Raw genomic sequence first — 13349 nt, 5'->3', positions numbered from 1 at the left:
CCCCAGTAAGGGCTGTGCGTGTTGTCAGCAGCCCCGCAGGAGCCCTGCCCTTCCTTCCCTCCACCGCACCGGTCCCGGGAGGCCAAGGTTAAGTCCCGCGGTTGCCCATTTCACAGCTCGGAGAGGGGCAGGGACCCACGTGGGCCACACAGCAGGCACAGCAGGGCAAGGACTGAACCTCTTCTCCCTCAGAGCCTCTGCCCCTGGTGTTCCCAGGGGGTGGTGGGGCTGGGAAGCCACTGGCCTCTGAAGCTCCTGTCCCCACGGGGACGGCAGGGCGCTGGCCTAGGAAGAGCCGCCAGGCTGGAGGCTGCAGGCACAGCCTGCTTTGGGGCCCAGACACAAAGACTCCACGCTGAGCGCTGCCACCTCCCTGCTGTGTGGCCTTGGAAAAGCCTCTGCTTCTCTGTGCCCCAGTGCCCTGATCGTTGTCCCCACACCACAGACAGGGTCTGTGGTGACTCCATGGATGTGTCAGCTGAGGCGTGTGTCACGTCAGAAACAAGTGACAAGCACAGACTCCAACTACGCAGCTGGGCCGTGCCGGGCAGGCGCCCTGGGTGCAGCTTCCCCCGGAGGGGGCGGGGGGGACCGGGCCGTGGGGCGCCTATTTCCACTTGAGAAAACAGAGGCAGGGAGAGGGAGGGCAAAGCCTTTCCCACCCAGAGGGGCAGAGGCAGGAGCCGCTGCAGCTGCCCCTCCCGCCCACAGCTTCCTGCCTGGCCTTCCTCCTCCTCCTCCTCCTCCTCCTCCTCCCCGCGCTCCTGCCTCGAGGAAACCACCAGGCCCCCGGCGGACGGACGTCCCTTTCTTTCTGCTTCCTCTTTCCCACACTCGGGGACGTGGCTCCAGGCCTAGGCCCCAGAGTCCACACCACCACCACTTCAGCCTCCACGTCCTCGTCTGTGACGTAGGCGCAGGGCAGGTGTCAACCCTGAAGCCTCGCAGGGGGCATCAGGTGGGCCGCTCCCGTGAGGCCGCCCCCCACAAGCTGCTGGGTGCTCACCTGGGCTTCCACGAGCACCCACTGCCCACATGCCCCGGCCTGGTCCTGGGCGCACCCCGGGCACGGGCAGGGAGCTGAGGGGGCCCCGGGCCCCGGCAGGCTGTCTCCCGGCTGAACTCTGTGCTCGTGAGGGTGGGGCCAGGTGGCCTCCTTCCTGGGTGTCCCGGTGCCCCTCACTCACCCCTCGGCACCTACTGCGAGGCCCCTCACGGGGCTGCGGTGAGGGCTACACGAAGCTGGGTCTGCTCGGTGCCGGGTGGAGAGCAGGTGCCAGACTGACGGTGGCTACAGAGGCTGTTTCGACCACAGCTAGAACTCCAGCCTCACCCCCTGTGCAGGAGAGGGAAACTGAGGCTCTGCCCCCAGGCCTGGCAGGGCTGCCAAGGCTTTGAGATCATCTCAAACAGCCCAAAGGCCCGGGAAAATCGGGAAACTGAGGCCCAGAAGAGCCAAGGGCTAGCCCAAAGGCGAGACGGCCGGCTGGTTTGCTCCATTTGCAAATGGACCCCAGCACCCGGGAGTCCCTGTCCCAAGGCCAGCCACCCTTTGGCCTAGTGGCTGCCTCTGTCACCTCTCCCCGCCACTGGCTCCCCACCGCCTCCCTCTGCAGAGCTCAGGCAGGGCCAGGCGATTCTGTAAGAGAAACCAGGAATCTGGATGTTCATGTAAAATCTCTCCATTTTATGTTTTTGAATATTGGCAACCAATCCAACTTTCTTATTTTTTTCTGTCAACTGTTGAGTAGGGTAGCGCCTCATAGGCCTGGCTGGACTGGCTCTCTGCCTCCTCCGACGTGAGCTGGGGGTTGGGAGTGGGGGCTGGGAGTGGGGGCTCTCGGGTCAGGGGAATCGGAGGGGAGGCAGGTGCCACAGGAAGTGGCCTTCTAGGAGCAGAGTCCTGCCCCGCTCTGCCACGGCCACCCTGGGGCCAGGGGTGCCCCAGAGGGTTCCTGCGGCCCGCCCCTCCCTGGGCTGCCCCAGCACGTGTCTCAGCCCCTCTGGGCCAAAATCCTCCCTCACCCCACCCAGCCACAGCACTTTGGCCACCCAGTCCTGTCTTGTCCCTGCCACCCCAGCCCCAGCCGTCTGACTGTCCCTCAGATTCCTGGTCCGTGGCTCCCTCACCAGATCTTCCAAGACGGGCATCTTCTCTCATCTCGGAGGTTACCTCCTGCCGAGGGGCCTTCACTGACCACCCCTGGCTCTGGCAGCAGCTATCCCTGCTCCCCACCCCCCGCCAGGGCCCGCCAGTAGTGGAAGGGAGGGTCGGCCCACCTCCCGTCTGCCTGCAGGGAAGCCACCACAACTCCCCTGCCCTCTTTTGACCTTGGGAGACAGCCACAGGTGTCCCCGCAGGCCCCTGGAACAGGAGCCCTCCTACTGCGGGCCTCCGGACGGGCCTGCTTTACAGGTGAGGAGGCTAGACCCCGAGTGGGGAGGGACCCAGCTCCCACGAGCTGTCGGCAGCTGACAGATGGGCCTTCTCGGTCAGGGCAGACACGGTGGAGGGGTCGGGGGAGGCCCCACCAGGACCGCTCCCTTTGTGAGCAACACTCCAGGTTGTACGGCAGCCACAAGCCTAGGACACGGCCTGGGGCGGCCTCGGGGGAGGGAGCCCCACACACCTGGATGCCCTCCCCAGCGCCCGGCTTCTCCAGAGCCAGGCCACGACTGCTGAGCCCAGGGACTCAGACTGGGACCCCAACTCGGGGCACCCGAAGAACGGGGGCCCTGACAGGGAGAGGGACCTGTGTTTCCAGCCCCAGAGGCATCGCCATAGCAACCACGGCGCCCACACGGAGCGCACCCGTCAGGCGCTCAGCAGATGCACTCCCCAGCCACCACATGAGCGGGCGCTATGAATAGGCCCCTTGTACAGAGGAGGAAACTGAGGCCCAGAAAACCAATGTTGCTTGCCTGAGGCTCCCAGGCCGGGAAAGAACGAACTCATTATTCCAGCTCGGCCGTCTGACTCCTGACACCTGGGCTGCCAAGCCGGGTTGTCTGCAGCAGCGGCAGCTTTTGCGAGTGAAGCTGCATAGGGCCGCCTGGGCCGCCGGGAGGCGGAGGGCCGTGTCCTGCGCTCCTCCCCTCCCGTGGCATCACGGACTCCAACAACGATGAGAAACCGAGTTTTTATCTGTACTTGTGTTTTTCCGACAGCTTCCCACTGTGTTTGGAATGAGATGCGAACTCCTGATGGGGACCTCTGTCCTCACATAATGGTCCCCATCTTTCCTCTCTGCTACACACACACACACACACACACACACACACACAGGCCTCGTCCGTTATTCTTTCTTCAAAACACACAAAACGCTTTCCAGGGCTTTGCCGGTGCTGTTCCCTTGGCTGGAGACCTCCAGAGGGTCTCAGCTCAGGGGGAAGATATCAGTGCCAAGTCGCCTTCTCAAGACTCACCACGGAACTTTGGTAACCAGTGCAGTGTTGGCACAAGGACAGGCGGGCAGGCCAATGCGACAGGCGACACTGGCTTTAGGGGGAAAGCAGCGCCCCAGCAAACAGCACTGCATTGTGGAGAATCAAGACCCCCACCTCACGCCACACACAGAAGCTGATTCAAGGTGGACCCTCGTTCAAAATGGGGGCGCCCAGACAACAAAGCTTCTAAACGAAAAGCCAAGAATGAGCCTCACGACCTGGGGTAGGCAAAGATTCCTTAAACAGGACTCAAAAAGCACTAACCATGAAGGAAAGCAGTTGGTAAATGGGGCTTCGTTAAAACTAAGACCTGCTCACGGGAAAGTTCCGTTTTCAAGGAGCAGTAAGGCAACCAACTCGGAGCAGGGGATGATATTGACAATACAGAGGCAGTGTATCTAGAACACAGAAACTCTTACAAATCAGCAAAAACTTACAAAACAACACGCATTTCACAAGAGTCCATTCCAATGTCCCATAAACATTTGAGAAGGTGCTTGACCCCCGGAGTCCTCAGGAAAACGCAAATTAAAGGCCCAGGGAGACACCAGGGCCCGCCCACCGGAAGGGTCGAAGGGATAACGCAGGCACACAGTTGCCCGGCCAAACTTGGAGTTCCCTTCTAAACTTGGAACAATTTAGAAGCTTCTTATGAAGTTAACCCGCACTTGCCTTGTGAGCCTGCGCCCCGGCTCCTAGGACCCGACCTCAGGGAGAGGGAGGCACCTGTCCCCGGGTCGGCATCGCCCGTCAGAAGTGGGACCGACCCCGCCATCCCCCAGCAGGCGAGTGGATGAACTCTCGGTAAACCCACGGGCGCGGTGCGTCCACAACGAAGTACTGATCCGCAGTGAAGAGAAACGGCGGGGCCACACACGTGGGGATCCGCGCAACCCCCACAACGCGGCGCTGGGTAAAAGCAGCCGGACAGGGCCGCATGCCACGTGACTGCACTTACACGAAGGTCAAGAGGCCTGTGGTCCGTCGGGGCGGGGCCCAGTGTGGGTGGGGGTCACTGATGAAGGGAGCCCCCACACACACACATACTCACGGAGCTTCAGGTGCACGTCCCACACTCGAGTGTGTGCACCCAACGCCGCAGGGAAGTTAGAGGGACCCTCACGTCACACGAGAGGACGCTTTGACGGCACCCCGTCCCACCCATCAGTTCGGGCCCCTGGGTCCCCTCTTAGTGGCCCCGCTGCTCTGCCTCCAGAAGGCGGGGCATATTTATAACTCCGCTCACCTGTCGGCTTTCTCCTTCCACAGCCCCACCACCTCCCAGTTCCCCCCTGTACCTCGCACGCCCCTGGGGCCTAGTAGGTGCTCAATAAATACCTGTTAACAAATGAACGTGTAACTGTCAGCCTCCTGACCTAGCCTGCAAGCCCCGAGGGCTGGATCTCCTCTGCTTGGCCTGGAGCACGGAATTGGACCGCAGACCGAAAGGAATTAACGAAAGCGCACGGTCTCATCAACCCGCCACACCTGGTCAGAGATGGAACAGGTGTGTGGAACAGCGGCCCTTCAGTCTCACTACACGGCCGGCATTGAATTAGTTGCAAAGGGAAAAGACAAAACTGTTAGAACTGGGAAGAAAATAAGACCCACAGCACATTGCATGCACGCGCAAAGGAATTCCGCAGCGGTTTCCAATCCCCTAGAAAACAGTGTCCTGCATGTCAAGGTCAGTCTGGGTCAGGGTTTCCCAGGACCTTGGACCAACCTGCCACAGCCCAAGTGACAGCACTTAGGGTGTCCCTTGAGGGTCAATGAAATCCCCCACGGGAGCACCTCAAAACTGTGGAGGTCGTCACAAACGAGAAAAGAAAGACAGGATCTGTCGCAGCCACGAGGCGCCTCACGACTGACTCCAATCCCAGAACAGAAGTGGGACCTTAGGGAAAATTGGCAAAATCCAAAGTAACCGCCAAGTTTCGTTAGTAGTAGGGACCAGCGTGGGTTCCTATGACGAACGCACAGTAACGCTGCATTAGGCAAAGCTGGCGCCTCGTACCGGGAAACTGCGCTCTCTTGGCAACTTCTCTGCACATCAAATGATTCTCGAAGAAAAAGTTCCATTTTGAAAGGTGTTTTCCCTCCGGGCACTTTGCAGCAACTGCTGGACATGCGAGGCCCCACCCCCATCTGCCACCACCCAGGCCCGTGCCGAGCGCACGCAGCCCGCGGCGGCGCTCACCTTGGGCGGGTCGAAGAGCTCCAGGACGCGGTCCGCGCCGCCCTCCGGGCCTCGCGCGCGCCGCAGGGCCAGCCGCCCGCGCTGCCAGCGCGGCCCGCTGTCCATGGAGGCCTCGTCGGCCAGGCTGTAGCGCAGTGTCGCCTCCTTAAGGGCCTCGGGCGGCGGTTCTCGAGCCAGGCTCCAGGGCAAGAACTTCCTGGCCAGGCCGGGTCTGGGCCGGGCCTCCCCCGCGGCTCCAGCCGCCGGCACCTCCCCGGCCGAGCGGCGGCGGATGATGTGGCGGAGGCTGTGGCGCAGGTGCTGGAGGGCGCAGGGCGCGGATGGCCGCGGCGGGGCCAGCTCCTCCGAGCTTCGGGCCTTGGGCAGGGCAGGGGCGGCGGGGCCCGGGCCCGCCTCGGCTCTGGGGGCCTCGGCCTTGGCCGGGGGCCCGCGGCCCGCCTCCCGGTAGTCGCGCGCCGGCGGCCCCGGCGCCCGGCCCTGGCGCACCTCGCGGCAGAAGTAGAGCTGGAAGAGGTCGGTGAACTGCAGCGACACGAGCTCGGCGCGCAGCGGCGCGTGCTGTGGATGCTCGCGCACGAAGAGCCAGTACTGCCGGGCCAGCTCTCGCGCCGTGGCCACCGCGTGCAGCTCGCAGAACTCGCTCCAGCCCCGTGGGGCCGGGGCCGCGCTGGTGGATGAGGAGGCGGAGGGCGTGGAGGAGGCTGCGGAGGGCTGCAGGGCGGGCCCGTTCATGGCGGAGATCCAGGTGGCGCGGCCGGGCTGAAAAACAGGTGGGAACAAGGAGCAGGCAGTGAGGATACAGGTGAGAACTGAGCACTTAAACCCACCGCCGCCGGGGACGTGTCATTCACCAAGCCCAACGTCAAAAATCGAAAATTACTCATAACGTAGTGCTGGTGAAGACGCAGCGAAACAGGCACTTCCATACCAAGCTGCGGCTACTGTTAAGTGGTACAGCCTTTTTGGAGGGCAGTGTGGCCGAGTCAGTTTCGGACCCAATTCCACTTTTAAGTATTCAAGAGAAGTCTTAGGACAACCCCCTGCTAGACGTTTCCTGGCCCAGCATTTAAAATAGGGAAAAAGTAGATACAACTGTTAAGCAAAAATTGCAACTCCCATGGCTAAACGCCCCAGCTGGTGTAGCTCAGTGGCTTGAGCCCGGGCCTGTGAGCTAAGGGATCGCGGTTCGATTCCCAGTCAGGGCACATGCCTGGGTTGCAGGCCAGTTCCCAGCGGGGGACTCAGGAAAGGCAACCATACATTGATATTTCTCTCCCTCTCTCCTTCTCTTCCCCTCTAAAGATAAATGAATAAAATCCTTTAAAAAATAAAATAAATAAATATAATGACATTAAAAACTCCCACGACTGAAAGTCTTTTTTAAAAGAAAGGGTTTATTAGACCATTGCTAGGCGAAAAGGAAGGAAAGAAAAAGCAGTGGATGGCTGGTCCCGGGGCATGGAGGCTAAACCAGCAGCAGGATGGTTAGGTGGGAAGGACAACCGTGTCCCCGTCCCGAAGGTCCCCAAAGGTTTCTATACATCAAGGGTGGGAGCGGGTGGGGGGGGTGGAGGGAGGGTTAAGCCTGGTCTGATAGGATTTACACTGCACCAGCCACAGAGAAAGCTGATGCAAACACCGCCCCCGCCCCCCCCCTACCCAGTAAGAGGAAGGGTTTGCCCCTGTGGGCAGCACGTTAGAAACTTCATGTGTGAATTACAAGCAGGGGCCCCTGGGCTTCCATCCTCACTTGGAAATTCATCTTCGATGTCAACAGATGCAAAGGAGCGAGAGCAGACTTTGGGCGTCACTGGCCCTGTTCCGCCCCTTCCACCCTCAGCCTGTCGCTGTCACTTAGGACACCTCAGACGTTTGTCTTGCCACAGCCTAACTGCCCATCAGAGACTGTGGTGCACCTGCAGGCTGGAATCTCCTGCAGCGGTGGGCGGGGAAGGATGTGGAAGACCGAGGCTGCCACCCCAGGGAGATCTCCAAGGGACACCTCGAAGCAAACAAAGCCAACCGCGGAGCAGCGCGAGCTGCCTGGTCCTGCTGACACACACACAAAGCCCAACTGCCGATTTTCCTGGGCACGTGGATGGGAGTGAGTGGTGGGCAAGGAAGGCGTGGCTGGAGCAAGCCCATCCAGAAACTGTGGCGACCTCTGCGGGGGGAACCAGAACTGGGGTGCAGGGGAAAAGTAACCAAGGACAACTGCGACGACTCTTCACCAGAAAGTGTGGTTGACAACACAGAGCCCGTCAGCTAAGGTTCCCCGGGTCCCACGGTCTGTCTCCTCTGGAGGATTTTCCTGCCAGGTGTGCCCGACCTTCCTCAGCCACCAGTCAATCACCGTTCTCCCTTCTGAAGTCGATACCCCTCCAACCCTTCTCCTTTGTCCCAAAACCCAGTGTGGCCTGTCTTTGGAATTTCTGGTTTATGTGAATTCCCCATGCACAGGTATTCAAACTTGGTGTTTCTCCTTTTTCAAAACCAAAACCAAAACCAAAAACTCAGAGCTGGGAGGCTGAGCCCGGAGCCCGGCACCACCACTTACTAGTTGTGTGACCTTGGGCGAGTTATTCAGCTTCTCCTTGCCTTAGTGTCCCCGTCTGTAAAGTGGGGACCATGACTGCAACTGCCTCATTGGAGCATTATGAGGACTGACTTAATTAATGTAAAGGCCTAGGAAACTAGGAAAAGCATAATAAGGGCTGGCTGTTTTTATTGGTATTTGAATGTTACGGTGAGTGTATTGTTGCCAATGAATACAAAGCAACAAATGAAGAGGAACAGACCGCCTAGACTCGCAAAGATATTTCCTGCTCAGCCAACCCTTGCTGCCCCCCCTACTTCCCAGCTGGGGCTCCCTTCTGTCCCACCCCTCAGGTCCCTCCTCGGGCACATCTGAAGGGCAGAAGCCCCCCACCCTCTGCTGTCCGCGGTGCTGAACCCCAGAGTACCCTGGTTACTATCAGTGCTGGCCTTCCTTCCAGCTGGACCCGGCTGGGCTAGAGCCCCCACTGGGGACACATAATCATGGCTGCTTATTCACCTGCCCCCCAAATATTACTGAAGGTCTACTACATGCCACACAGTGTGCCAGGCCCTGGGGATGCAGCAGTGACCCAGACAGAAATGCCCACTCTCCTGAAGCTGTATCTCACACACACACACACACACACACACACACAGGCTAGGTGGCCCCCGATACCCGACTGGACCTCTTTGAACCCAGGGCTCCTTGTCTGTCAAACAGGGAGCAGTGTGGTATGGGCCTCATATGATGGCTGCAAAGAATCCTTAAAAAGGGGACTTGAGTGGAAATCTGAGCCCAGAAGCTAGGGGTCTGTCACCCCACCATCTCCAGACCATGATGGTTACACCACAGCCGGTCAAAGGACACCCGAGACAGCACAGAGCTGAGCACCTGCACACATTAGGCTCTTTGCAGAGTAGGCATCAATAAAAGCTGCCAGACAGAGGGAAGGGCGAGGAGCCGCACGTGCCCCTGACCGTCACACTCTGAGAACACACGCCCCGTTGCTGAAGGAAGGGTTTCACCTGCACGTGGGGGTGGCCTGGACCCTGGTCAACCCTGCAGCATGCCTTGACACAGGTGAGGCAGGCACTGTCCTCTCAGGTTGGGGACTAGAGCTCTCAGATTCCAGGCCCAGGCCCCTGCCCCACCAAAGGGGCCCCGTGGAACTGCCCCACTGGCTCCAGCCACCTCTGGGTGACTGCATTGGCATCCTGCAGCCCTGCCCGCTCTCTCAGCCTGCTCAGGTCTCCCAGGCGAGCGGCCCTCCCTGAGCTCGCCAACCCCGCACAGTGCGGTACTATCATTCAGCAGCTACCATTCTGTGATCCGTGCCTGTCTTCCCACCAAACAGCTCCAGGAGGCCAGGAGCCCCCGTTCCACTGCAGCTCCCAGCACAGAGCAGGAGCTCCACAAAGGCCTGTTGAGTGAACGAGGGCAAGAGTTCAGAGGAATCCGCGACCCCTCGCTCTTCCGGCAGACACAGGGTGGCAGCACCCACCGACGGGCCAACCCACCCCCTGTGCACCCTGGGCCTCTGCCTGCCTGTCCCTTTGCCTGGAACACCTGTCCCTGTCCGCCCCTGCGTGTCAGTCTCGAAGTCCAACTGCAGGGCCAAACCCTGGCAGGAGCCTTCTCAGAACAGCAGTGTCCACTCCAAGCTCCGTCCCTGCACAGGCGATGGCTGGCCACCCTCCTCGCCACGGCCTGCATTCCAGTTTCTCCACAAGAATGACCTGTCCTGAGCCCTCGCTCCATCTCCCACATTTTTCTGACTGCCCTGGCAAAACAGGGACCCCCCCAGGCTTCATGACAGCACTCAGAGGCAGGGCCGACAACTACGCCCATTTTACAGGCAGAGAACCTTAAGCCCAGGCGCCACAGCTCAGGACGAACGGCAGGAGGCACCCCCCAAACGCCCGAGGGTGCTGAATGCACACCACAAAGAAGACTCTTCCTAGTGGGTGTTTGTGGAATGGATGAGTGTGACCCAGGCAGGAGTATAAAGGTCTCATTCAGTCCCTGGTCCCCAACGCACCAGGTGGTCAGGAAAATAGCCACAGGGTGAAAATAAGGAAACAAAACAGGCCATGCTTGTCCGTGCCTGTGCCCTGCTCCGTGGCAGATGCCTGCATTATTCTCTCGTGCATTCCCCGTCAGAGGGGGAGTCCCAGCACTGTGCCCAACGTGCCCCTGAGGAAAGCAAGGTGCTGGAGGGGCCGCTCTCCTGGGTCACAGGGCTGGTGGGGGGCAGGGTTGGGATTAGAACCCAGCTCACTTTCAGTAAACATGAGCGATGCCACCTACTGTTTACCTCCCTCCAACAGGGCCAGGCGGCCAGCGGACCAAGAGGCCCTCTCATCCCTGCCCACTCCCCAGGGCTCGGCCACAGCACGTACTTAGAAATACCAACTGTATGAATTAATAAACTCTCGGGGTCCAGATGGGCTGCAAACGGAGCACTCCAGAGCCATGCCACTGACCCAGGGGGGCTGACAGAAAGGCAGTGAGTGGAGGTCTGAGGAACCCACCAAGACGCCTACCCCCCACCTAGACGACCTCTCTGTAGTGGAGCTGCCAACCAAACCTGGGGTCACCGCCTTGTCAGGTGCTGCAAAAGAGGGGCTTCCCCCTCTGGGCCTCAATGTCTCCATCTTTAAAATGGGCTGATTTTGCTGATTCTGGGCATTTGCTAGGAGTATTCTAGGGACTGATGTCTGCAGGGTGCTTGGTGCAGGGCTCCAGAAACACGTGGCTATTGCTACCTTATTACTATTACTGTTAGAAAGGAGGAGGGCCAGCTCCAGAGGAGGCCAGGCCTGTTGGCCAGGAGAAACCACGGGGAGAGTCTGGCCTGGTGGGCAGGGCGGGAGCATCATGGGAGCCAAACAAAAGGCCTTCTCAGGAGAGAGGCGGCCGCTTCAGGCAGGAAACAGCCAGCTGTGACCCAAACCAGGGAGGTGGTGCTGCCAGGAGGGTTCTGGCGCTGTGGGCAGCCAGGCCACAGGAAGATAGTCTCCTTCTTGGGCCTCGGCTCAGGTGGTGGTTGTTTATTGAGCACTTACTATGTGCCAATCGAGGAGGAAGAGCAGCTGATCAGATCATGCCAACCCTGGGGTCAGGGGCTAAAAAGCTCTGGACAGAAAGCAATTATTAATCATCTGTGGTTCCCAGGAGCCCCCAGGCTAAGGCTGTGGAGCAGGAGTTGGAGGGACCTTTGGGCACCTTTGTCCCCCAAACGGAGCATCCTGGAGCCTGGGCAGCCAGTGGGACGAACAGCTTTCCACCCAGAGGGCCCTGTGCATCCAGAGGTCCCCCACCTGCTCAGTCTGGCCTCTGGGACAGGGACGCCCCAGCAGTGGCGGAGGGCTCCATGATTCCCCCAGTGCCACAGCTCGGTGAGGGCCAAGGAGGATGTGACAGGATGTGATGCCAGAAGATCCCCTCCTGGCGCCCCACTCCCAACCCCCCCCCCCAACACAAGGAGATGGAGAAAGCTTCCTCCAGCCAGGCCTAGGGGCGGGGGGGTCTGCCTCCCAGGACCCCAAGTTCAGGACAACCATGTCCACTGGAGTGCCTGCGAAGGGCGACCCAAGGAGGGCCCTGACGTCTTAGCCTGTTGCCTGGTGTCCCTCAGTCAAGCATATGCATCCTAAGGGACCCTCGGGGACCCTCGGGCCTCTACCAAGTCAGGGAGACAGCAGGCTCCGAAACAGCTGGGAGTCCTGGCTCTGAGCCTGGGGCCCAGGGCCCCAGAGATGGGGCTCTCAGACTCACCCCCATCCAATCACCCTGGGTAATGTAATCTTGGTAAGCTCCCATTTCCCTTTAAACTATTTCCCAGGGGCAGAGAAGGCTCTTACCCACCTGTGGGAATTCTACCTGCCAAGGTTTGGGGAGGATATTTTAAATTGTGGTAAATGAAGTTACAGTGAGCCAAACATAGCCTCCACCCTCCCCTAGGTCCCCAGCAGCCCCGCCCCCAGCTCACAGATGTTTGGGCAGGAAGTCTCAAACCTGCAGAGACACCTCCTCTGGGGAGGCCTCCAGGTTTGACTCCAGGCCACAGGGAGTATTTCTGTCTTTCCTACCCACAGCACCAACTTCTCCAGGAGCTGAGACCCTCTGCCCAGGGAGGCCCAGGGAGCTGGAGGGGACCCCAACACACACTGCCAGGCAGGTGGCCCACGGCCCTTTCACACATTCAAGCCAGCAGGGCCCATGGAGTAGGGAACAAAGGCTCTGGGGCCTCAGGGAGGCTGAGAGGTGGGGTCTGCCCTAGACCCTCGGGCTGCCAGCGGGCCCTGCTGCACTCTCTTGCGTCCCCTCGTGCTCAGGGACATTTATCAGACCGGCACAGTTTGCCAGACAGGAAATGTCCTCTGCTTCCTCTGCCCCTGCCCCAGACTGACACCCAGGCCTAGCCAGGCTTGGGGAGGCGGGGACCACAAGGACCATCCCCCCAAGAATGGGCAGTGCTCTCCAAACCCCACCCCCTCTTAGTCCCAGCCTGTGACTTTTTCTTGTTAACTGCCCCTGGGTGGAGGAGAGAAGGGTGAGACCTCAACCAGGGGAAGCAGCTCAGCAAGCTCCCCCTCCCCCATCAGCGGGGCTGCTTTGGGGCAATTCAGGAGGGGTGCCCTCAAACCTCCCCACACTCATCACCCTCTCCTGTGATGTGACAGCAGAGTGCCAGCTCTTGAAGGCCAGATTCCTTGCCAAAGGCCCTTTTGTGTCTACCTCTGCCAATCACATCTCCAGTCCCCTGGTCCCCCAAGGCCAGTCTCCCCAACCCCCCACTGTCAGGCGCCCTGTGAGTCAGCTCCCGGTGAGCAGGGCACAAACTTCCTCCCTCCCAGGCCTCCCTGGGGACACTTGGGGCGCCTCCCCCTGGCCAACCAGGGTGGGGGCCCACATCCGGGCTGGCCCCCAGAGGCTCCAGGCCTGGCTCACAAGGAAGCCTGCAGTCCGGCCCCCCTTGCCGACCCCTGACAGGGTGGCGTGGGAGGAAAAATCTTCCAGCCATCTGCTCAGCTGCCGTGTTTCCGGCCTGGGCGAGCCGGGGACGCCGCCAGGAGGACCTGCTCTCCTGGGGAAGTGCCCCTTGCCCCTGCCGGGAGGAAGGATGCTGGGCTGAGCAGCCAGTCGTGGCTGGGGGGAGAC

At 60.3% G+C, this 13349-nt stretch overlaps 1 protein-coding gene across 6 annotated transcripts in view; it reads right to left on the bottom strand.

Moving 5' to 3' along the window:
* Window positions 1–13349, bottom strand: part of SH2B3 (SH2B adaptor protein 3) — a 34196-nt gene that overhangs the window by 16367 nt on the left and 4480 nt on the right. For all 6 annotated transcript variants that reach the window (XM_037052110.1, XM_037052109.1, XM_037052105.1 and 3 more), the window contains exon 2: window positions 5648–6406. In XM_037052110.1, coding sequence (XP_036908005.1) covers window positions 5648–6379 — 732 coding nt within the window. In that variant the 5' untranslated portion in view covers window positions 6380–6406. The remainder of the gene's footprint in view (window positions 1–5647; window positions 6407–13349) is intronic.

This window comes from Sturnira hondurensis, unplaced genomic scaffold (genome assembly GCF_014824575.4).
Source record: "Sturnira hondurensis isolate 20B ecotype Veracruz unplaced genomic scaffold, ASM1482457v3 Scaffold0007406, whole genome shotgun sequence".
NCBI lineage: Eukaryota > Metazoa > Chordata > Mammalia > Chiroptera > Phyllostomidae > Sturnira > Sturnira hondurensis.
This window is presented reverse-complemented; position numbering and strand designations above follow the sequence as displayed.